Source organism: Phaethon lepturus, unplaced genomic scaffold, assembly GCF_000687285.1.
Source record: "Phaethon lepturus isolate BGI_N335 unplaced genomic scaffold, ASM68728v1 scaffold23307, whole genome shotgun sequence".
Lineage (NCBI taxonomy): Eukaryota > Metazoa > Chordata > Aves > Phaethontiformes > Phaethontidae > Phaethon > Phaethon lepturus.
In genome coordinates, this window is record NW_010551561.1 from 58,103 (window position 1) to 83,723 (window position 25,621).

Here is a 25,621-nt window from a genome sequence, read left to right on the forward strand (position 1 = left end):
TACTTAAAAAGTTCATTCCTCATTATAGCTCTATTTGTTTGCGGGTCGATTGCGTAGACCATGAGGTCAGACTTGGTGTAATCCTCTTCAGAGTACCCATCCCCAAACCTCCGCGCACCGATAGATTCCACCACAACCGTTGCACCGGGAATCTGATCTTGGACGTAGCGTTCCAAAATCCTACGGATGAGATGGAGCCAGAAAGCTGCAGTGATTTATTTGTTCTGATCAAGATTGACAACAGCCCAAATGAGATACTAATAGACAAAAACCACAGGCCTAGAAGGACGGTAACCTTCAGAGCACTTTTAAAAAAATCTCTGCTCCAATACAACCTCTTAACTGCTGAACTCTTGGGAAAAGCTTAGCAGTGTTAGGAGAGGTCACCAGAAATAGTGTCCTTAAGTCTAGCTCTTTGTATTTATGACATCAGTTGAGTTTTAAATGGCTCATGGGAAACACCATCTGTATTTCACAAAAAGAACCCTGTCACCCCTTTATTAAGCTATATGATTTCAGAACTCTAGGATTCCAGCCTTACACAGGGTGCATACAATAAATTTTCACCCACAGAAACAACTACTTCAGCCATTTTTGGTGGCATATCTCATTTGGCCCTCCAATATAGCACAACATATCAGGTGCCAGAACACCTGCTACTCCAAAAGGCATGAGCAAGTTTTACAGCCATAAGAGAGTTGGAGTATCGAGCGGACACATTTACCACAGGAAAAAAATAAAATAAACTGCAGACGTTCTACAGGCAGAAGAAAGATAGGTCGATGGAATTCAGCGGCAGCTATGCCCGAGATAACAAGGGCATATCAACAATAAACCAAAACAAATCTGTTCTTTTTCCAAAGAGAAGGATTCATTACAAGCCGCCAGAGCAGAGAATGGCACACACTGCAGATACGTATATAAATCGCACGTGTCGATACATGCCATAAAACGCAATTCTGGGGAATTAAAATTTGTTAGAGAAGATGACATTTACTGATCATTTTATTAATTCTTGTCACGTGACCCATTTTCTTTATTACGGAATATTCATTAATTTAAAAAAAAAATTTTTTTTGACGACTGACTGTCCGCAGACGTCTTAGTATGTACTTTTGGAAGCCTTTGTTCTAAATGAAAAATCTCATATTTTCCTACAGTTTTCCATGCAGAACTCTTTATGGGAGAAGTGCTAACGTGTGAGGCTATTTGTAAAATATTCAAAACGACAAAGGGAGGATGTCTTTTTGCAGAATGTCCCTCCAAACAAACAAAAAATACTCGTGTGCCAGGTATTGTGCCAGGTTGAAATGCCTTCAGCGTGCCTGCAGAAGCACAGAACCGATAGGAAAAGGACCTGAAAAGTTTCTGCACAGATAGCAAGCACACTCGTACCTCTGATACGGAGAGTTTACGGGAAGTTATAAGCCTAACTTACTACTGCTCTAATAAACTGCTCTAGAAAGGACAATACCTTAATAAAGTTTTTAAAAAAATTTATTCTTTTGCTTCCTCCTTGTCTGATCTGCTACCCCAGTGGGCCCCATGAAATTTGCTGCGTGCCTGTAGCAGACTGCTGCTCTGTATCGGCTGCACTGTGCACCCAACGTTTAGAAGCGTTGCAGCACAGCTGGATGACCTTCAAATTCTGTTTGCCACAGGGAGAACTGGTACTCCCAGCAAGACCATAGCTGGGGCTGGCAGCCAAGACGGTAGAGACCCCAACTCTGGCAAGAATGGATGGAGCCAGAAGGAAAATGGAAAGCTGCTTAGAGAGTGCCGTCAGAAGAGCTTTAACCACGGCTGTTGGGCAGCGACAGAATATGTGTCGGAGAAAACAGGAGGAGCGTCTTTGCACAACAGACTTGCTAACGGCATGATGAGGTTTCCAGACTGGGACTGAGAAGGGTTCAGTTAAAGCCCACAGAGAGTTTTATAAACAAAGGCACAAAAGCAAATATCATCGATACTGGATACAAGGGCAAAGCAGCATGGAGAAACAAACGAGAAGCTGGAAGTCTAAGCACTTCATCAGAACCATGAGTTACGGGAAAACACCAGATTTTCTGAGCTAATTGATGTGATTGGAATATCAAATCAAAAAGCAATGGCTGAGTTAGGAGGCAAAAACAAGGGAACGAAAGGGAACATGCTGCCTGATATATCAAGGATGCACTAGGGTGTGGACGAAGACAAGTCTCTCAAAAAAGGACATCAATGACTTCTTAAAGTCACTTGTTGTTTTGAACAAAATCCTTTGCTGTTGCTGAGGTTACATTTTGCTGTTGTTTTTCTCCTGACGCAAGATTTCCAAAGAAAGAGCAGTAATGCTGTCAAAGCAGTATCACCGTCTCATAATTTTTCAAGACCACTGACTCCACATTTATCCATCCAGTTTCTCTGCTCTTTGTGTGAAAGAAAACAGAAGCTTTTCTATAAGATTTTGAAAAATCCAGGTCTGTCAGACCCAGGTCCTAGCTTAGCAGTGAATATATACCCTTAGTGCAGAGCCATTTTTATAGGGAAAACAAAAATAGTGGATTGTCTGACACATTGCTACTTTGACTGCTACTCTAAACAAGCACTCCTGTTGTTCGCAGATACAGTAAACTCTACTCATCTCTGCTTCTGGCACGCACTTCTCTGGCAGCTAGGGTGATAACCTGTCACAGGCACCTCAGCAACAATAATTCTCCCAGGCAAAACTTGACAGAACGGATCTGGGTTATGCAGATTACTACAACACCCTCCCCCAACATTACGCGAATGTGAGTGACTACAAGAAACCGTAACTGTCTTCAGAGCGGCGTTTTGCACAAGGATTCAGACAGACCAAGTATGTAAAAGATTCACCTGCCTCATTAGTAATACAATCATCTTCTGTTGCTGCAGGGGGGGACGCTTTTGTTTCCTCGCACAGAACCCGAGGCAGAAACGCCCTGCAAGGTTGGCAGCCTGTACTGTAGGGTCGCTTTTAGCAGAACTGGTAACAACATTCCCTTTTCTCAGAAATTCCTGGCATGGCTTCTGCTGGAATTCATTGCCTTTGAGAATATCTTTGTCTAAAACTTGATTAAAATTGAAGAACAAATAGCATACTACTTTCTGACTATGAGAAATCAGAACATTGTAGCCGCTGGCTTTAACTGACGTTGCAAGAAACACCACAGAGTATAGGGGAGTGACAGTAATATTTCATCTGAAACACACAAATTGCATGTTTAGGTTGAAATACATAATAAAAATGCACTGAAGACCAAAAAGTAGCAATTAAAGAATGCACTGAAAAATAGGGCAGTTCCCCATAGAGTTATTTTAAAAGTCACTCAGCTGAACTCGTGATGCTGAAAACACTGTGGTGTTTTGAAACTCTACTGAAAGTGGCCACCTACTTGTACCACTCACAAGAGCCAATTTTTTAAATGCATACTTTAAGTAACGACAGCATCTGCAGTTCTGCTGCATTTATCGGCAAAAGTTAGCTTAAAATTAGTCTGTCACTTGTTAATGCACGGAGGGTTAATTACCATCCTCCCAACAGTGGTGTGGTGAGAGGTAGAACCAGCAACAGGCGACCAGACTTTCCTACTGCTCTAACCCCATGTAGCTCTGCAGACGTAACGAACAGAAATGCCTCCCAGCGCATCTTCATTGCCATCGCTTTCCCACTTCCCATCAGCGACACCAGTGAAATGAAATGAAGGACAAGACAATTTTCACTGTCACTGAGGTCATAATGTGGCCCTGATATATGCTAAAAACTCAGAGATGATTTTTCTTCACCTTAGATGCAAAAGAAATGGAAAGGCAAAAAAAATACAGGTATGTTGGTTTGTTGAGCTGTCGCTTAGCTGGTGGCATTCTGCTTCCCAGAGCACTTCTGAAACCAGCAGACCAAAACCCACAATCTGGGATAAGGCACCACGCTTCCGGGCCACACTCGGCGCTACGTCCGTGAGCTGATACGCACCCCTGAGGCATCATGCCGCACGGCAGGGCTGAGGGTGCTGCACCCCCTTACAGGCCGAGAAGACCCTGCTGGGCACAGGCCTAAATTAAGGGGCGTGCCCTGGCATCGCAGCATCGTGCTGCTTCTTCCCCACAGCCGCAGCAACCGGCATGCCAGATGCACGCCCCAGCATGGGAGAGATCCTGCTACTGGGAAAGGTGCAAAGGACCACTCGGAAGCTTCTTTGGAAACTAATGTGGAAGTCCATACGAGTCAGAGAATTCGCCTCAAAATACGAGCTATGCAAGCAGCCGCGTGGGACCCGGCAGCAACGGCAACTCACCTAGACTAGCGGTCATCGTGTACGACTTGGTAAGTCAGCAGCAAGGTTTAATGACCCTCTGTTGTCCCTGGCGGAGATGCACGACATGGCCTGAAAGAGCACCGCAACGTTCCAATAGTTTGAAACCCTCAAGCCGAACTGCTACGTTGCGTGCATATCCTCTGAACCAGCACACAAAGAAAAGAAACAACTCCATTTGCAGAACATTTTAGATCCTCACCAGTACCTGGATTTAATTACTGCACAATTTTCTTAGCAGGAAATTCTATGGGGAAAAAAATGTTTTGATTCTCTAGTAATTCGATAGCCTGCTGTGTTTCTGAGGCACATAAAAATATCTTAAGAAATGAAAAAAAAAAAAAATCCATTCTTTCTTTCAGGACTCTGAAATAACTGGTAGCATAGACTTGGAGCTACAGGTGTTGAAGACCAGATATCCTGCATAACTTTTGGCCCCTCCACTGAAAATCCTAGGTCCCCAAAACAACATAGTAATAATAATGAATTTACATTCTAGGTATTTGAAAATGTAAGCGAATTTCACAACAAGGCATCCAGCTCTGCCGGTACACATCAATACAGACTTTTCAGATGTTTCATTTAACCCGAGTACATGCTCTCAAATTTTGCTCAACTTCAGCCGAATTCTGGCTGTGTTGTGTTTTTGCAAGGTTAATAATTGACAACTGAACTGCTGGATTTTCAACTGTACTTTCACAAATAGGTAAGGACCAATTCCAGCCCCTCCGGTGCACTTAGCGATAGCTTTGGGGGCGATGCATTTGGGCTGCAGCTGCCGGCTCCCAGATGCCTTATTACAACATACGTATAGCACAAGGAAGGTTATACTATTTTTGTGGCCTCTGGAGAGGCGCCGAGCTGCTTTGGAGCTGCCAGCACAACTCAAGAAACTCTTCCTCGTCAGCTAAGTCTGCCTGCTTTGTGCTGCAATGTAGAATAAAAAAGCCAGAAGTGGAGTCTAGTTCAAGCCTACGACCATTCCTTCTTTATAAAATAGCCTTTTGACAGAGGTTATTTCTACTTTTATGTCACACACGAGGCATGTATCTAGCAGGAAGGAGCACCACGGAGCCAATTTACTTTGCATATAATAGCATCTAAATTATTTAGAAAACAACCCAGAGACAATGTGGTTATACATACTTACCCTAATCCTATAAAAGCATATTGGGATTGCACCACCATAAAGGAAATTTGCTTTCTTACATATTGCCAAAGTTTCTTTTCTTCTTTTTGTGCTCATCATGTACAATCCTGTCCTCCAGAAAACCTACACGCACTCCAACTTTTTATTTCAGTATCAGTTTTCCCAGTCGTAGAAGGAACATTACGCTACACTCGCCCAAAGAGTAATGGACAGAGACATCTTGACTTTGACCCAGAAGACTATCTTCAGATCTCAGCACAAAAGGGTTTTTACTGCCATAGTAAGCAATTTCAGAATAAAGCAGAAGTTTACGGCTTTATCTGAGAAGCCACACACTGCATTATTGTACTTCAGAGAAAATACATTAGCAGAACAACATTCGGTATTATTGAGAGGAGGAGGGAGGAGGAGATCGCTGAACCAGTGCTTCCCAGCTGGCAGTGGAAGTAGCCAGTGGAAAAGCTGGAGCTGAACAAGCTTTGGTCTCTATTACCTAACTTAATAAAGGTAGTCTAATGTTATTAATCATCCTGATTACGGCAGAGGGAGGCTAAGAGCAGCTAAGAAAGGGAATGGGCTCTGTTAAATACTGTGCAAAGCGAGAACTACAGGACATGCATTCTCCAAGCAAAGCCAAATGCAAGTTGGATACGAAATACGATGCGGCCAGTTGGTGCGAAACGTCCCTCTAATCTCATTATTATTTATTTGCTAATCTTGCAATTGAATTCAGAATGAAACAACACAGTGCTAAGAAGTGAAAGGAAAAGAGGCAGAGGGGAAGTGGACCGAAGGGCCAGGAGCAAAAGGAACCCGTGTAACAGTGTCAGAGAGTGCCGAGGCAAAGAACAAGGCAGCTACAGCAGTACCTGTGGCTAACGAACATCTAACAACGGGGAGGAAAGTAAGGGCTAGCTGTGGAGAGTGCTTAATGGCACGTTCAGTGCCACCACCCCAATATGCAAAAAGTCCAGTCACCTGTGATTAAGCTTAATTCAGTAATTACATGGCAAAAAATCATAAAGCAAGCAACGGAATGGTACTTCTGCTATGAGAGAACTAACGAGTCTTGAGTAATCTATGTACTGCAGCTACGTCCAGCAGAAGAGACACGCTCGTTTCCATTCATTTTCATTTTCATTCATGGACTGAGGAGAGGAAAAAAATACTGATGCACTAAGGTTGAATATTTTAATACAGTCAAGAGTGCTTTCAGAGGCACTGCATTTCCAAACAAGCACCTCTAAGGCAGCCCCTCCGAGGGGGAGTTGTGTCTGGCTTTACTGAAGGTACCAAGAACGCTGGAAACCCAGTGACGTGCCTCATAACATCCGATGTCATTATACAGAGCCATACACATTCCAGAGGCACCCACTCATCCTCCCAACTACCGAACGTACCGACATTCTAACAAAAACGAAAGCGGGAACTAAGAAATAAAATACAACAATATACACAAGTGCCACGTAAAGCACTCATGTCAGCTGTCCCTTTTCAATGCCACCGACTGGCTTCTGCACCTGAGATTAGAAAACACCATTTGCTATACTGTCAACGGCAAAACACAACTGAAGGGAAATCATCCATGCTCTGAAACATTTCTCTAAAGAGAGGACTGTGAGTTCCAGCTCCTGTATATAAAATATATTATCTCATATACTATGATTATATATAAAAATACATACTATGTACAATGTGCATGTGATGTATAATTTATAGCAATATATATTGCTATAGTATATATGATGACATTTCTTTTAAGCCGACCACAGTCTCTATGCAGCAAAGCGGAGCAGTCACTCCTTTGAGAAACGATGGCAGTCAACTTTATATATGCAAACTATTAAGTTAGCAGGCTGAACGTTTGTATTCCGAGACATTCGCTTGGTACATCTCCAAGGTTCAGCACTTGATTTAACGTTTGGATTTTCTGCTAAAAAAACTGCCTGGTCACTTCTGCATTGCATTCGAGGTTTGAGTGCAGAATTTCTTTAATTATGGAACTGCTCCATTCTTTTATAAGCCTTAAGGTATTAAAGGATTGCAGACTACACAATCCAAAATACACATGAAGAGAAGTTCCCTGGAATTATCACATATGCTATTTCCAGTAATTTTGTCTTGAAAGAAGGGAAATAACCTCTATTAAGATACACACAATACACATGAACATCCAGAAGACAGATATAGTTGATACCCGGGAACATCTGCACCTGGATTCCACTTCCAGAGGAGGGTCTGGCCGGGAGGCTGCACGCACCTAAATTCCTCAGCCCAGGAAAGCAAAAAAAGCTAGAGCAATGCAGAGAGAAGGCAGGCTCAAAAGCCCACGACGCACACCTAGTCAAAATATTAAAAAAGGAAATCACCACCAAGACCACACTGAAAATACAGGAGACTACAGAAAATTCCTGATGTGGGGAGTCAAGATTTCAGTGTTTAAAAATTTATACTTATTACATAATTTATTATTAAATAATAAAGCAATTTCCTAGTGTTGTATCTATGCACATTTTAGTAGCAGTATGAGGTCATTCCATCAGACCCGCTTTTCCCATGAAAGATTCCTACACTACCACTAAGAGATTTTCTTTCTACGGACGGAAAAGAAACTCCGTCCTTTCCAGGCTCGCTTTTCACTACAGGGAGGAAAGAAGAACATGGGACACCTCATATGATTTTTGAAAGCGAGGAGACAATCCTCATATCATAATTCAACAACTCCAGAGCAGTTCAAGTGCAGCTAAATGTGTTTTCTTTAATCACCTGATCGGCTCAGAAAGCACACACAATGCAGAAAAGGTTAATATTAACATTGAAAATAATGCCCAAATGGTTTTGGCTAGCTTTGTTCAGGAAAACAAAGAGTTCCCTGAGCATATTACCTCAATTTTGCAGGGTTTAAAACTGCCTTTTCAAGAGGACTGCCTATGGAGTATTTCATCGAAGCGCTCATTTTGAGCCACTCCATTATTCCGTTTCAGAGAAAATGACTTGCCATCTATAGAAGCGTGTTCAAAGGAATTTAAGTCACAAGACATTTCTATTATCCATGGGATGAAACACAGGTCTCTCGTGGTAATGTGGAGTATCTGATTTTAGCTAGAGGTGTGAGCTGCAGTCATGTGAGAAGCAAAGAACTAGGTGCTCTGAGCATGAAGTTGGCTAGCTGAAACGCTGCTCCTTGCCCAACAAGTAAGCACTCACAAGCATTGCCATATTTAAAGAACACTGTTGTCTGCCGTCACCAAGCTTTCTGAAGGAGAGGAACACGCACTGAATTTTCCCTAGGCCTCACTCCATTTTCTCTGCCATCTTCTGTAGCAGACATAAATGGACCTATCAGAACAGACATAATTAAAGTGGGTGAGAGAAATGGCAAATCTGACGTTGATGTGCAGTCCAGAGGATATGAAAAGCTTGTGGATGAAATTAAAGCAGCTGGACGAAACCCGAGGTGCTTACTGAACGACTGCAAAGGAACATGACATTAGCAGAAATGTCAGCTGAAGACGTGCCCGTTGTATCCCTCAAAAAGCCCAAACTCCTAAGCCAAGTAGATAGCCAAGTTTTAAGCCTTTTCTCCTGTGGTATGCTTCCTTTATTGGGACCATTAACCAACAGGCATCTCAGGGCTATGCTGAGTAAGCCCTTTCAGTGGGGAAGAACTGAATTATATATTTCTTAATACTTAATATCCACTCTCTAGTGAAAATTACAGGCAGCTGGGGAGAATCTGTCATAACTTGTTCTCCTGAGTTGTTTAAATCGCTATTTATTTTATTGTGAAAAATCACTGTGATTTCAAAAATGGCCCAACTACCCACTTCCTCGACATTCCCCATCACCGAGTATTGCAATTGGCGGTTAAATGTTGTATTTTCACAGATTAATATTTACTATCACTCCAGTGCCAAAAAAGAGTAGAAAGAGCCGCATAACGTCTGTAGTGACTAATGTAGTTAATGATATAGTCTTTCTATCTGTTAATGAATTATACAAAGTGTTCTAATTTTATAAACTAGTGCATTATTCAAAGTGGCTCAGAAACCTCTTAGGGCAAAAATAATTCAGCCTGAAAAGGTCTCCAAATTACTTGGTTTCCCTTTGCCTGTGGTTGTATCTTTCATATAGTGCATGAAAATTCACAAATTCCTATTATTTTAATGTCCTGCATGACTTACTAGAGCCTTTATAAAAACAGGGAAATAGCATTCCTTAAAACTTTAGGAGGAAAACACAAGAAATTTGAAGATGGCAATGAAATAAATACATTTCTAGGTGAATCAGAAAAGGACAAATATGTAAAATTTATTTCTGAGACTTTTGCTCTCTGCAAATATATTCAATAAAGGATGTGCCAATTTTAAAACAAGCTAATGCAATCTCTCCTTGCAAAGGTTGTCCTTGAAAGCCTATCCTTAGAAGTCAAATTCTTACGCTATACTCACTTGCTGGCGTCAGGGTGTTCGTGAAGGTAAAGTCTTCCCAAGCTCATTGTGAGAATTCAAAACCTGGCCATGTTTTTTTATTTCTATGCTCATTCAAAAGCTTCATTCACTGTGAAATATTTACACATCTGTCAGAGACTTCTATGCACAAGGGCCAGAACTGTGCGAAACAAGTTTTAAAAGACTCCAACCTGTCAGAAAAAAGAGTTTTTCTGGAGCACGGAGACTGAGGAACATGGCTCTGGGCCGTTTGCCAAGACTGCGGCAGGATATGCCAGCTATTCCTCTGGGCCCCGGAGGAGTGAGGGTATGGTTACGGTACAATCCATTGCTGAGGCCCTGAACGCTGCTGAGACCTGCTGGGAGCTGGGAACAAGCTGCTTCAGCGTTTGCAGAAGGGGATTTTTGCAGGGACGGCGAAAGCGCGAGACGCTATCTGCTCTTACTGTTCTTGCCATGCCACGCGCCGCAGCAGTCACGCTCGCAGTCCCACAGCACGTGTGGCACGCGGTTGGCACTATTCATTCAAGCCAGGCTTGTTCCACCCTGTTTTCAAACCCCTTTCTGCAAGAGCCCGTCTGTATTTTGCTGGTGGCTCCTTTGGCTTCAGGACAATCCAAAACCGGGAGGATCTCAAACACAGCCTAAGTTCAATTTAAGATGAGATCTATGCCATGTCACATAGAAACACGTGGTACAGAACACGTGTTCGTCTTCTCCACTGAAGAAAACAGAAGCTGAAGAAGGCTACATGGTACTGGGTGAAGAAAAGTTTGCACAGTCCAGCATGCTGAGGTGAACTTGAAGGCTTAGCAACGCAGAAGGAAACTTTCGTATTACTGTCACTAAAAGATACATTCTTCTTCGCCTCTCCAGCCAACACCAACACCTGACACTTTTGGAAAGCTAGATCTTAAGTGCAAAGCAAGCAGACTCCTCTATTATTCTTAGCCCTAGGAAATGGAGTCCCTGCGAATACCGACTATTGCCTGAACAACTTTAATTAACGTTTCTGACATTAGAATCTATCAGAGCTGACTTACGCGTGGCTCAAAACAGAGAGAGAAAAGGGGAGCATGTCCTAAATCTCCAAAAGCAAATCCGTCGATATTTTTCCCTAGCCCAGTGAAGACATGAGCCATTTAAAGACAACACACTTCTGTTTCGATGAGTGATTATATCATCAACCCTAATGTATTTTGGCCGCCGTGGAGAAGTAAAGGTATGACAACAGTCAGGACAGAACAGAGCCGCTGAAATCTGAGAACTGCCATTCATCGCTGACTGAAGTGACAGAAGAATACAAAGATTGTTTTTAAACTATTTTCTATAGTATTCCCATATTGTCTAATTCATGGTTATATGCCCAATGACACAAAATATCGAAAATTGCCTTTGTCTTACAAAAAGAAGCTAAAAGTGAAAACCTGACTCCTGGAAGCTGACGATGTTGTGGTATATGAGCGCTATTAAAACATATTTTATCAGTAAGATTTTAGCTGGCTTCCAGTATGATAAAATACTTCACTTTTATTGCAAAGCATTAATGTTTCCAATTACGCGTCCCCTCATCACAACATTTTATACCTGCTAGGCCTGAATAATGACACCCTGTTACCAATTTTTTTGCCATTAAAGTTTTAGGTAGTGATGTTAGTGGTATTAATTGTACCAGTATAAATTTTCTAAATTCTGCTTTCCCTTACAGCTACATCACCCAAATAAAATCATAGTGAAGCAATACAGCTCACTGAGACACACTGCCTCCACCTTTTGGAGAGGCACTTTATTCGTTTTAGACCCCGGATTTTGACAGATGCAGGTTCTGTGCTCAGTGTTTGGAGGCTCCGCTATGGTCTGTATCAGGGGCAGCTCTGAACCTAGCTTGAGCCTGCAAAGTGAGCAAATGCGCAAGCAAAGAAGTGCTGTACCTCTGCCTTCTCCAGAGGAAGGGCAAAACGTGGATTTGGGGGGCTGTCACTCAGGCAGTTGCGCTCCCCATCAAAACACCCGCTTGCTCATTTTCAAGTCTTTTGACAAAAAAGGAGATAATGGCATAAAGGGAGCATTCCCTTTAGCTGAATCTAAACACAAAACCAGTGAATTAACTGATATTTGTAGAGTAAATAAATTTATTACCTTATGAGTTGATCTTTGTTTTGTTCCACAAGGGTGGGAGGAACATTAGAGACGATGACTTGCATATCCAACTGATTGACCACAGACACCTGGAAACAAAAGAGCGACATTCAGTTGGCACTCCCACACGTCACATCCTCCCTATACAAAAAGAATGGGATAATTACTTTCCTGCCTTCATAGCCATGCCCTGATGTATGGATTTATCTTCTTTTTAATTCCAAATAAGAGAGCTGGGGAATCTTGCTTTGCTCGGCAGCCAAAACCAATAAACAACAGGCAAAGATTTAACTGGAACCGTAATTGCAGGACTGCATCACCATTACACCTTTTTAAGGGAGGGACTACGAAACCCGTTCTTCGTAGTTTAGACTTTACTTACAGATTCATGGATCTCCCACGTGCCATATTCAAAATCACTTAAGAGCAGAAAATCCAACCTTGGAAATATGCAGTTTGCACCAAAGTAAATGCAAATACCAGATTAATTCAACTAAATCAATGACACTTTGTTTGAAAATCACAAAGGAAATCGTTCATCTATTTTGAAGTCATCAGTGTTAAAGTTATTTTAATTTCCAATGTTTTTTGGCTTCTCCTTCTATATGGCATAACCGGTGCATAACCGTATGCTTTGACAATTGCACTTTTATTTAAAAGGGCAGGACATGAAAAATGCCTCATTAATACACTCAATACTTGTGTGCTTTGTTTCAAAAAAAAAAAACCTACAAAAAACAAACCCCAGGATTCCACAAAAGAACCATCTGACCTCAGAACAAATCTCTCACATTAGCATTTTCTACTACCACAGCAACATAACTCTTCTGTTTCTCAGCCACAGGTTGGGTCGTCAGTGTGCAGAAGGGACTACACGCATGCATCAGATTCAGCAGAACTGGCAAACTCTGTTTCACATCTCCTGATCCAGTCTCTTTGAGCTATTTTTATCTCAAGAGAAGGCTGCCTTCCAGTAAAATGATTGCACACTTTTTCCTCCCTTTTAAGTATTTCTGCACTTTGTGATAGTTCTCTTGACCCGCACACCCAACCTCCCCTATAGGTTGTGAAAGGAACAGTTACTTCCCATGCTGGTGGAGAAAATAAAACATTTCTTAAAACGTGACTCTTGTCCATATAGGCATGACAGCAAATGTTCTAGCCCAGACCTATACTCCCTATAGAGGGTTCTGGAGGTAAATTTGGAGAAGTAGGACAATGTTAAACCCAAGAAATTTAAAAGATCAAAGTTAGCTCATTCAGTTCTAAAAGAAAAAAAACCAACCCCTGATTTTCAAAAGAGAAGTCTGAGCCCTGTAAGCACTTCAGCAGACAAGCTATAATATACTTTCACATCAAACGCTGATTCACCAGCTTTGAAGCTTAATTCAACTTTAAATATTTAAATGTTCTTGAAATGTCATCAGCTGCACTGATCAGCACGTACAGACTTCTGTGTAAGAAAAACAGAATTATTATGAACTCACAATAAATTTTAGACTAAGATCATTGAAAGGAACTCTAAGGCAATGAACAGTTTAATAGAATTAACTACACCAGCCAATTCAAGCAACCACTGTGCACCTACGTACCGAGTATTGCATAAATGCAACGCTTAAAAAAAGGCAATAGTTCTTTTGATATTCAAGGAATCACAGTTATGACTACTGTTCATATACAAAAATATAAACAAACACACATTCACGACCAGCTATAATTAAACAAGGGTGTTGATAAAAAAATCAAGAAACAGTTAAGGTTTCCACAGTAACATTAACTTGCTTGCTATGCAAGGCTTTGTAAAGGCTTTCAGTTTTCAATTATTAAAAATAGCATTAAGTTGAGGAACTAAGTCCAATTTAACTACATCGTAAGAAAAGCTGTGGGGAGAAACTGTTCCCTTTCACTCGAGGAGAGACGGAAGCATGCTGGGAGCAGAGGTGGAAGGTGTGGGAAAGCAAAGGCACTTCCTGAGGCACCACTGTCACCGCTCTTTAGAAGCTTTTTGGGGTACAGTCACCAGGGATCATCTGACCCACCGTTCCCTAGAAAGCTTTTGCTACTTCTAGTCTACTGAGCAGAAACACAGCCAGGTCCTGTGATGCTAAATAGCAGGCACCAGCCTAAATTACAGGGCTGGAAGTCAGCATGTTCAGAAGTCTCATGTCCGTAAGTATCTGAAGAATACGTTGCGGAGAACTAGGAAAGTTCCAGGTTGAGTTAAATAAGCAGCACAACAAACTGGAAGTTTTCAGCAGAGGCAGGGAAAACATATAATTGTTGATAACCACTAGCCCGTGAGCGATATCCCCTTGATCCCATGCTTCATTCACGAGGCACATTCCAATTTTTAAATCAAGCAAGGCAGAGCCCACACTCAGTCTCGATCGTTATACGGCATCAATGGATTCCTGGGAGTAGCTTATGCTGGGAGCTGAATGAGGAAGGGGCCTTGGGACCCCCCAAGCCCCAACAAACATTTGATGGTATCATAGTGAATATTCACTATCCACACTTACTTAGTACCTTTTAAGTGCTTACTTGCAGCAAACATATTTTAAAATGTAATTTCTTATTTCTTTCTTTTACCTCAGAGAGGCTAAAAAGGGAAATTCCCTCAGACGGAACCAAACTGCAGATCCACAGATGTCACATGGACTGTCCCCTGCATCTTCCCCCACACCATGCTCTTTTGCACGCCAGTAATTAAATTCATTTCCCTTGTCTCTGTGCACATCTTGAGCTTGTACTGGAAGGAATTAACACCTCCCAATCTGAGCACCTGACGCCGCAGTGAGAGCAGGATCAATTCTGTTCAAATCATGAAGCCCAGGAACAGCTTAGTCTAGTTAGAAAGGATCCTCACGTACGGATCATGCCCAGTGCAAACCCAAACCTTCATGGTGGGATGGCGTCAGTCTGTAATTGTATCTACAGCCACCCTAAGCTTTCACGCCTTGCTCAAAAACACTGTACCGGAATGCTCATCACTCACTCAGACAACCTAAAGATGCCTCTATAAATTAATGAGACATACTTCACTTTCTAATTTTAATGTCGATACCTTCTGGCTATATTTTAATATACTATTACAGCATAAATTGCATGAGAATGCCCTATCGGTTTGGGAGGTCAAGCATGAGGACATCATACATTATGTTTATTTGCCGAATTCCTGCATAACTCAATATACCAAGTATTATGGCTATCATCTGTATCATTTGACAGTGTTCCCATGAACTAGATAATGCACTTCATCCCCACGACATTATGCTAATATTAATCCAATCCATCAAGTTATATGGGCTTTAAAGAAATTTAGCTTTGATGGTTTCTGTGACTGGACTAAGTCAGTGTCCTTTACTCAGCACAAAAACATGAGCTCAAGGCCTAAAGCTGGTGCCATTTTTGACACGTTGCTTCCCCGAAAACTTAGTGTCTCAGCCCAAAATTATTCCTTGCGTCTCCCTTACAGACACGAGCAACTAAGCCATGGCAGCCTTGGCTCTCCTCAGTAAGTCAACTGACTTCTAGCTTCCAGAGACTGTTTGCTCAGCTATTTGCCTGCACTGCAAGCCAGACACACCAGATCTAACCCCGACCCAGAAGCTACGCGCTCACGTTAATACAGAGCACAGTCCGAGTTAGCAACCTTTCAGTATTAATGGGGGTTTAACGCCATGCTAACCCCGCTTCACCGCTTTGGTACGGGAGCTGCACCTTCCTGGCTTAGCGAATAGGTGGAGACGACCTGTAAATGCTTGTGTCCGACCACGCAGATGTGACCCGCTTTATACTTGCAATGCACAAAACCAGCACTTTCTTTGCTGCCACCTGAGCCCAGAAGACCCAGAACATAACTTAGGTCCACGTTTAATGAAAACGATTAGAATCTAAATTGAACCATTAACAACGGCTCATTGAATAAGTAAAATACTGACCATCATGTCTAGAGTGGCAACTGAGATCAGTATCTCTGCCGTGAAACATGAACACGTTTCAGATGGTCATAAATGGTTTTGGTTAAAAAAAAAAAAAAAAAAAGGCAGCTTTATTTCAGTGACTTAAAAAGATTAAGTACACATAGTTTATGGCCTTCCTACAGGTCTGCCTGGAATTAAACTTTACGTGGTGTTTGAATTTCCTCAGGAGTTATTCCATAAAGATAATGCCTGGCTCATACTTACAAGTACTTCTGCTTTGCTGCTCAGTCCTTTTCCGTAATTGTCAGTTGCAATGACCTGAAACTTGAAATAGGATCTTCTCATGTTTTTGAACAGCATAGCAGTTTTTATTAGCCCTGTGTAAGCTTCAATCACAAAACCTTCTTTACCATCCTTGATTGGTGGAATGATGAGTCTGTACTGCATGGCACTGTAATTCCCAGTGTCTTTATCATGAGCCTAATAGGAAAAAGAAAACAAGCAAAGGCAAATAAAGTAAATATGCATGCAAAGAATCATTAACCTTGTCCTTTATAAATAAAGTTGCATATTGGTCCAGCCAATTCTTCCGCTCTGACATTTAAAACATTAGATCCCGGAGAGCAGATATTGCTATTACTTTAAATGGTTCATTTAACTTTGCTGCATACAGTTTTGCTTTTCCAGCAATTTCTTTCTCCTGGGTTGGCACTACTGCTCCAGAAAAAAAAAAGGGAAAAAGAAAAAAAGAGAAGAAAAATATAAATGGACTTTACAAGTCTGCAACAAACTGAACAGGTAAGAACAGCTTAATTCTGAGAAACCTCCACTGCTAAATTCTTGTTGACAAATATTAAATACCAAAGAAAAAAAACCCCAGCAACGCATTCACAAACTTACACAAGAAGGTCCTCCTCCTTCTTAGCGACATTCTGCACCCTCATTGATTGAGCACGTCTATTTTTGGAATAATTATTAATGAAAAAATGAAAAAAAAAAAAAAAAAAAAGGGTAAAGGTCCTGCAGTGCTGCACAACGGACCTGATGAGAGGTCCGGGTAGGACACATGGCTGCCCTGGCGTGCTCCCGCTGCTGAACTGCCGCCGAAGCAGGACGCAGTCCTGCTGTCCGTCAGGCAGCCCCGGGAGCTGTTATTTCACCTCCCGGTGCCCGACAACCCCGCACGGCCCCGTTCCGGCCTCTCCAGACCTACTCCTTCGTACAAACCATGCTCCTGCTCAAAAGGCAGTGCCCGCTGTCAGGCGGGAGTGTTTCTGAGGACCCTTAGAATGCTTTCATGTGCTGCGTCTAGGACGGGGTCAGCGAGACGGTAGCTAATTACCGCCTGTACGTTTGCCCACTCATTAGGCTTGGGCACTGCCTCAGCGTCTGGGACACTTCGGCATCTATTAGCAGGCTTTTATCGAAATATTGGCACAACTTCTTAAGCCTGTGGCTTCACCTCATGTTGGAGAAAAAACACCCTTAACTTCAAAAAGGTGCAGGTCTGTGTAAAATCCACACTTTGCTACGACTTAAAGCCAGTAAGGGTAACCACACTCTGGTCACGGTTTAATGGCAGTGTGAAGGCTTGTTTACCATGATATGCCACTGCCATCTAAAAAAGCATTATCAGTGCAAGGTCGTTAAGCCTTCAATAGACGGCTGTTAATCATCATTAATTGTTTCCTCACCAGCAGTGAACAAGTTCTGTAAGGTGGAAACTTTTACTAACTCCTGTTTTGTCTTCATTTCCTGATAATTTTCAGGGAATACCAGCGAGGAGACACAACAAGCGAGTCCACGCAGCACAGGGATTGCATTGGGCACCATCAAGAGATACCCGTGCCAGACAAATGATCCAGGTACTCAAAACTGGACATTCTTTCCATGCTACTCCGGCTGCTATAAGACCAGATGGAACAGATAGAACTATACAGCGCTTAAGAAATAATATCTGGGCCGGTTTAGCTAGGGGTAGCAAATGAGTTTCACACAGCACACCAATGTGCCCAAAAGATGAGCTCCCTCAATGACCCTGGCTGACACTCATCATGGAGATGGAATTGTTTAAAATGGTCCTTTGTAAATGTTTTGTTTTCCTCTGAATTGACAAAGCTTTATCTGGCTTGGCTGCGAAAAGCGTAAATAGAAAATGTGTTAAAGTGCTTTTGTTCTCTGGTTCTGTAGCTTTTTGTAAGGCTTTTAAAATCAAGATTACTGCCTCTTGGGTGATCTCAAACCCCTTTATTAGCATTTTTAGGAAAGATGGGGCACGTTAAAAGCTTTCTGGAATTCACCCCTTTCCGTCCGTCAGTAAAGGTAAAGCTATCGGTGAGCTTTTCCAGAGCACTCCTGCTACCCAAGTGGCGTGGGTAACTACAGCCCCAAAACATCACGGAGCCAGCAGACAGGAGCTTGACAGGTAGATTTTCAGGACTAGGCTCATTTTTGACTTTCCTTTTGACAAGTAAATTGCTGAAGGAACAAATAAATCTGAAGGCGTGCTACACGGCACAGGGAAGCGGCTGTACCTAAAAATGAGGTTGATCCGCAAGTGCCAGCAGTCATCGCTATTTGAGAGACAAATGTCAGTGCTCAGCACCGCGCTCAAGTCAGCCCTTTTAAGAAATGCATAAATGCCTAAATTACGGAACAGGTTACATTCATTGCTCCAGCAACCGCAGCGACTTCAGTGACCTTACTGGACTCTCACTCCCACCGCGGTTTCATCTGAGGTATTCTCAAATTAGTGCGTTGTGGTGGGTTATCTTGGCCAGCCGCCCGAGGCCCACCCAGCTGCTCTCTCACCCCCCTCCTCAACACGACAGGGGAGAAAATAAGATAAAAAAGCTCACAGCTTGAGGTGAGACAGGGAGCTTACTTATCAATCGCTGTCACAGGCAAAACAGACTCAACTTGAGGAAAATTGATTGCATTTACTGCCATATGAAACAGATTTGGATGATAAGAAACAAAGACAAAAATTAAAACATCGCCTCAGCTGTGCCTGGCCACGGGGCTGTTGGAACCATTTGTGCCCGGCCCAGGACAGCACCAGCCTCACCTCAGAGACCCCTCAGCCCCTGCCTGGGCACGGGCACCCTGCACACATCTGAAAATCAAGTATTTCACTTCAAGTACCTGTTCTTAACCAAATGCAAAGGAAATCTTAAAATTACAACTAAACGATTCCACGTGATTACTATTACTACTGAAATTACTCTCACTAAAGAAACATTTAAAGCTGGCATGATAACAGAAATAAAACATCCTTGAAAATATGCAAACTGTAGGTTAGAGCGACATTCAAAGTAGCTTCTCTTGGTGCTTTTCGGATGAATTTTGCCTCTGTGTTCTAGGAGAGCTTTACAACCTCCATGTACTCAAAAAAGAGATCAGGAAGCCTCTGCCTGTAGTAGCAGGGGATAACATCTGGTGCCACCCATCCAGAAGATCACCTACACGTTGCTCGAGAGACTAAAAGGAAACCTCTTCGGAAATGATTTCATGGTGATGCAGAGCAGGTAACTTTTAAAAATAATCGCTGCTTTGCCTCATACCTCACAAATCACTGTGTACGTGCATCTAAGACCAGGCAAGTGCAGGTTGTACAACATAGCCCAGTTTAAAGCCATGAACAACATACAAGAGGTCTATGTCGGCAAAAGCCACTGGCTTATCCAGACTCAACTTTGCATGTTGGTAAATGGAGCTGGGGGAAAAAAACCCACAACCCGTAACCACAACACAGCATGTGTTTTGGCACAAGGCACGTAGGCACAGGTAGCAGAGCACTATCTGATCTGGCTCCTTTGGGGTCTTCACCGTAGCGAGACAGGATTTACAGCGACTGCCCGGCTTACTGCCAAAGGCTCCCTGGAGGTGCCCTGCGAGACGAGCACTGCAGCCGTTCGATAAAAAGCCAATTTCTTTGTTAAAATGGATTCATTAGACTTGTTCAGCTGGGCCATAAGCCTATCATTTTTTTAATATTAAGAAATTTTATTTCAATAGAAAGATACGACTTTTAATAGTAAGTTTGTTTCAGTAACAACAGACATCAATCTCACCTTCAGTATTTCACGCTTGTATCTGTGTGCAACTAAGGACAAACAAAATTTGGATCCAAATTTGGGTATCAATATTGCAGGCACAGACATTAAACAGAGTCAGCCTTTCTGAACAATCGTCGCCCTACTGTAGTTGCTTAGACGTAACTAATACGTAACAATAATAATAACAATAAAATAACGTAACAATAAGCCTTGACGTTGAGTTTAATGCAAGAAACTCCAGTGGAAGAGGCATTTTGAAATTTTAAGCATGCAGCCTCTAAAATCCTGCCATTCAGATGCCCAAAGCTAGTTAATTTTCAGAACTTCTGAGAACTCAGTGGCACTCCAGAGGAATCAGTGGCCTCGGTATCATTACAGTTCAGGCTATTTCCATCCCAGAAACCATCTACACACAGATGAACAAAGCCAGGTGCAAAACAGCCTGAGGAACTCGGAAGAATCATCAGATTTCAATTTCAAATATTTTGAATTTGTTGTCTCTATTTCCCCCCTTTTCACCACTATTTATGCTTTGATCAAACCTAACGACACAGTGCAACATTCAGCTTTGCAGGACCGCCAGAGAGAGCTTGTGAGCTGCTGACATTAATGTAGCAACTTCTTTAATACAGAGTAAGGATGTTTGCTATTTTTGTAATTTGTCCTGAAGGTAAATATTTTTGACACTTCATTAGGGAGAGATATATGACATCTCAAGAGTTGCGTTATGACTGTCAAAGAAGAGAAAGAGCTATACTTAATCTTAATATTACAGCAGTATATCTTCCTTTTGTCGTGTGCAAGAAATACAGATGTCTCCTAAATTTTGCTATGATTGAGTTGCTATGATTGAGCTATGATAAATATGTATGATTTAGGCATTGCCAGGCCAAATTCACCCCCCTGCAGCTGAGCGTGAGCGCACCCACACAAATGGAGTTTCGTTGGCATCACCGGGCGCTGCCTCCAGCCCTCACCCATCCTCTCGCCCGGTGGAAGAGGTGCAGCTGCTGGGGTGCTCCCTAACCCCACCACAAAAGCACATTGCACCAGCCAGGTATCAGCTGAAACATGCTGCTCGAGGCCCTAACATTGAGGATATTTACCACAAAGTCATTACCAGTTACTTTTTATAACTTTATTGGCCGCTATCTCTCTTGGAGCAAAAAGACCAGTACGCCAAGCGTTCTTGGTGTACACGGACTGCCAGCACGACTCGCAGCAAGTCATTGGAAACGTTAGAATTCCTGGCACTGCAGAGGTAGCAGAGACGGACGCTGTCGGCGCCGGGTTCGCTCTCCGATAAGTGATGTCTAATTCAGCCCGGCACTGCGGCAGCGGCAACAGGATGAAGGGTACAGCTGCTTTGCTGCCGACAAAAAGTGCTTTTAACACATCGGTTGCCTTAAAACAGAAAGGGAGCAGCAGGGTACTTTGGTTTTCAGCTTTAGGAAGACTGAGAGGGAATAAAGAGTTATCCCCACTATGGAAATATATAGGACTTACTAGAGCTGAGTCAGGCTGCATGTCTGGAAGGCAAGAGATGAAAATATATGAGCTGAAAACTAGGAGTGACAGAGATCCCTTGAGTGGTGCCTCTGTAGCCAGTTACGGTTTGTCCTAGCGTACGCGTTTTTTCCGGTGTAACTAACACAAGACGTGGGTCGCATTTGAGCGCTTCACCCAGCAGCTGTCCCTGGAGGCCACCCAACTAGCCCACAGCTAACAATTTGGTGGAAAGAGGTCTGTACAGGACGGTAACTTGGAGGAGCAGATGCCAGGAGAGGCAAAGCTGCAGGACTCTGAGGCAGTTCTGTGGCAACAGGAAGCTGATGAGCATGAGTTCAAAAGTGCTAGAGGTGGGTAACGGCATAAAAGAGCACAGTAGTGAAGAAATATGGGAGGGGAAGAGGAAAACTGCAATAGCTACAACAAACGTCCTGGCTTAAGTGTCGGTAAATCACAAAGTAAAACTGCCTCTATAACAGTAGAATGGCAGATGTGGCTTCAGAACTGAAAATATTCAACAATCTGTAAATTCCTACCGGCAAAAGTGGTCTTGTTCTCAAAGCTATTTTATGTGCCAGCAACTGATTGGAAACAGTTGAACCTGCCATCTGCTAAGTGGCACTAAGCTAGGAAGAAGAAAAAAACCCAACAGCCCAGTCCCATTTATTTTACATGCCCTGTTAGCAACCTCAGGCTCATGATTAAGGGTGACCCTGCTAGGGAGACTGGAAAACATTTAAAATTAACAATTGCATTTAACTAGTTTGAATTTAGCTCACGCTGAGAACGATAAAAACTGTAATCGTCTGATGATTATGCAATAGCTTCAGGGGCTACGGTTAATGAAGATTTCGATGTTCATCCCAAACAAGCCACCAAACATGTGAGCCTACCGGCAAGTTTGGTGACGGTACCAGTGTTATCGCCACATGGCATTGCTTTTACAAGTCTCTCCGGGTGAGGGCATAAGTGCCCCGCCGCAACGCTGCGGCTGTGCGGCCACGTAGTTGCGCCTCACACCGCGATATTCCCTGCGGAAATGTGCAGATTTGAGAAATGTCAAATAATCACCTTTCGTAAGGGCTGCATGGAGCCAAAGATTAATTAACGCAGGTTTTAAATGCTTCGTTTGTTAGGCATACTTAACAAAGGTACGACAACGAAGAGGAAAAGAAGGGACTCTGCTAGGCATACTGCCGATCATTGCCCACCCATGCCGAGTAAACCCCAGCTCCACGGAAACTTCTAAGAAATACAGGTAGTAAGGAAAAAAAGTGAATGAGAACTGTTCAATTTTTCCTCCAATGGTGTCAAAAAACCTGAGCTCTGGAAACATGGATCAATTTTGATAGGCTGTCTCATGGGAAAAAAATGTTGAATGAGAGGTGTTTCCAAACTTGTATTTTGAAAAAAAAATTAGAAACATTGGTTTTCTAGCATTTTCCTGCTATGCCAATAGCGGTTAGCGCTCGATACAGCAGTTTACATGTATGGGCTGCAAGGGAATGCAGATCACGCTGCTGATCCTCCACGGGATGGGCACGATCCGGCACTGCGAATGCTCCAGGGGAACGCAGGAGGTATACCTGCAGGAGGTATTTTGGAAGGCTTGTGCAGGACTCACAGAAACAACATCGTAACTGGCATAAACTAATACTACATTTGAAAAAAATCACAAAGGGTAGTAGTTTTCCTGAACGCTGCCAAAAGAAAACAACAGTACTGTTTTTAATAGTGAAAAGTACAAAACTTAGCAAGCCAGCGTATGATTCTAGAGTTACGTTCTGTGAAAGACATTATCTGTGTGCTTGGAGTTACTGTAGTATCATTCGTAGCAGGGCAAGCAGCTTCCTGTCAGAGGCCAGATGTTACAGCAGATGTGCGTGTTTGAGGGTGTGCTGCTGTCACTGCAGATAGGCTTCAAAGTAGATTTTTACTTCTGCCAAGTATGTTTTCTCCCTCTGGATTACTCTCTGTGATTCATCAATCATATGCTAACTAATAAAAGGTTGTGACTGGCAAAGCAGTTCATTTTTACAAGGAAGACGCTCTCCTGTGTACATGCAAAAGCAAAATGAGGGAAGGGGAAACTTTGAAAGCTGCCTCAAGGTGCCAAGGGTTGAATCTCACTCTTAGAGAACTTGCCACTGTGAAGATCTACCTGTCACCCCAAGGAAGAAGGAAATACCAAGAGAAATCTAGCAGTTTAGGCGTGAATAGAACATAACTGGAGATTTAACATGGATAAATGCACCTGGGCAAAAAAGTAACCCCAGTATTGTCTCTATATGTAACACATAACCACACCCAGGAATTTTAAACCTTTATTCTACCAGTCGCTTTAGTTCAGCAAGCAACTGCTAAAGAGAGACTGCTTTCAAGGATTATGGCTAAGTAAAGAGTAATCCCTGTTCCCCTGTGTGTCATTAGGGTAAAGACCTGCAGCAGAAAATGGCTTTATTTTGCTGCTCTGTATATTAAGATATTCCAACAGTAACAAAGGATGAGGTTCCATTATGAAGCCTATCAGAAAGGGGCACAAAACACAGACAAAGTCTGAAGTGAAAATCTGATCAACCATATTGTAAGAATCAAGTTTCCTTCAGGCTGTAACTGCACTTCAGACTCCACTGGCTCCTATTAGCATCATCAAACCCCTGCGCTGGCTTCATATTAGAGCCACTTCTATCAAATACGGGTCAGCCACTTCCCGAGACTTTGATTCACCGGCATTTATTTTGGGAAGCTTCCTTTTCTGCAAACATTTTCAGTTAGAAAAACCCCCTTTATAAACTTAGGAGTAATTCACAAAAAAGCCTCTCGCTTTCTTTACTAGAATTAGCATCTCTGGTATTTCCTCATTTAAATGCACTTTAACAAATAAAACTAGAGCGATTAATGCTGTAACAGAAAATGTTTAAAAAGAAAGGGCTAATAACACACCATTATAGTGAAAAGTCAATTCCCGCTAGTAATTTCCCTAAGGATTGTGTTGATTTTGGTTTTGCTTTTATACAGCAGATTCAAAATACTGTGTGTGTGGCTAAAGAAAGTCTGGTTCTAATTCCGAGGGGAAAAGCAGGAGTTATATGAAAATACCACTGGCAAAGCAAAATAACTAAGTCTAATATAATGAAATGCAAAGCAAATCTCAAACCGCAAAATTAATAAATTAGTAGTTGTATTACCTCTGTTTTTAATTAACATATTCATAAGAAAAAGCACGAAAAGGCCCTTAATCATGGAAATGGGCTGTTATATATGTTAAAAATTCTGGGGAAAAAAGGAGAATTGCAGAAAAGGGAAGAGAACGTACAACGCCAGTCCCCATCAGGACTGCCCGACACCTGGAACCTTTTCCTGAGCACCACCAGAACCGTAACTAAAGCGATTATCCAGCTTGCTGTTCCGGCCGTCCCACCGCCGCGGGTGCAGCGCAAGGGCTGCAGCGTGAAAGGGAAACCCAAATTACCAGCAACCGAGAGGTCCTGCAGCTGTCCTACCACCATGGCTTCTGACTACCCTCTGGTCTTGCACCAAACCACCAGCCTGGGCTCGAAAGATCTCATCTGTGCGTTGTTTATCCTTGACAGGCTTTGGGGGAAATGGGCGGGCTTAAGAAGCCGGCTGTGTGAAACTGCCTGTAGATTTGAGACGTGATAATCGGCCTCAGCTATCATTTCAAGAGAAATGGTATTTAACACAGCTCCACGTTTCCTGCAGAGCTATTATCGATATAAACACGGTCTTTAAGATGCAAGGACTAAAGCCTTGGTTAAAAGGTTCCATTTGAATAAATATATTCCTTTTATTTTTTTCTTAGAGACATTAGTACTTATCAGCTTTCAGAGGACACTAGCCTTAGAACAGTCATATTCGTACAGAATAATTCATATAGTGTATCATTAACCAACTTAATTCTAATTAAAAGTGACTTTTTAATAATGAGCTGTGGCATTCTTCTGAGCTCAAGCTTCCTTTTTATCTTCTTACAGTAGATCTTTCTGAAAGTCTAGAGCAAGACAACACATTACCCTATTCTAAAAGGATTTTATATTCTAATGAATATACTTAAAAGAGC

At 42.4% G+C, this 25,621-nt stretch overlaps 1 protein-coding gene across 1 annotated transcript in view; it reads right to left on the bottom strand.

Moving 5' to 3' along the window:
- Positions 1-25,621, bottom strand: part of LOC104623775 (protocadherin-15-like) — a 127,145-nt gene that overhangs the window by 32,396 nt on the left and 69,128 nt on the right. Inside the window, exons 9-11 of the mRNA XM_010290960.1 lie at positions 16,238-16,453; positions 12,051-12,139; positions 4-180 (exon numbers count right to left, since the gene is read on the bottom strand). Of these exons, the coding sequence (XP_010289262.1) occupies positions 4-180; positions 12,051-12,139; positions 16,238-16,453 (482 nt within the window). The remainder of the gene's footprint in view (positions 1-3; positions 181-12,050; positions 12,140-16,237; positions 16,454-25,621) is intronic.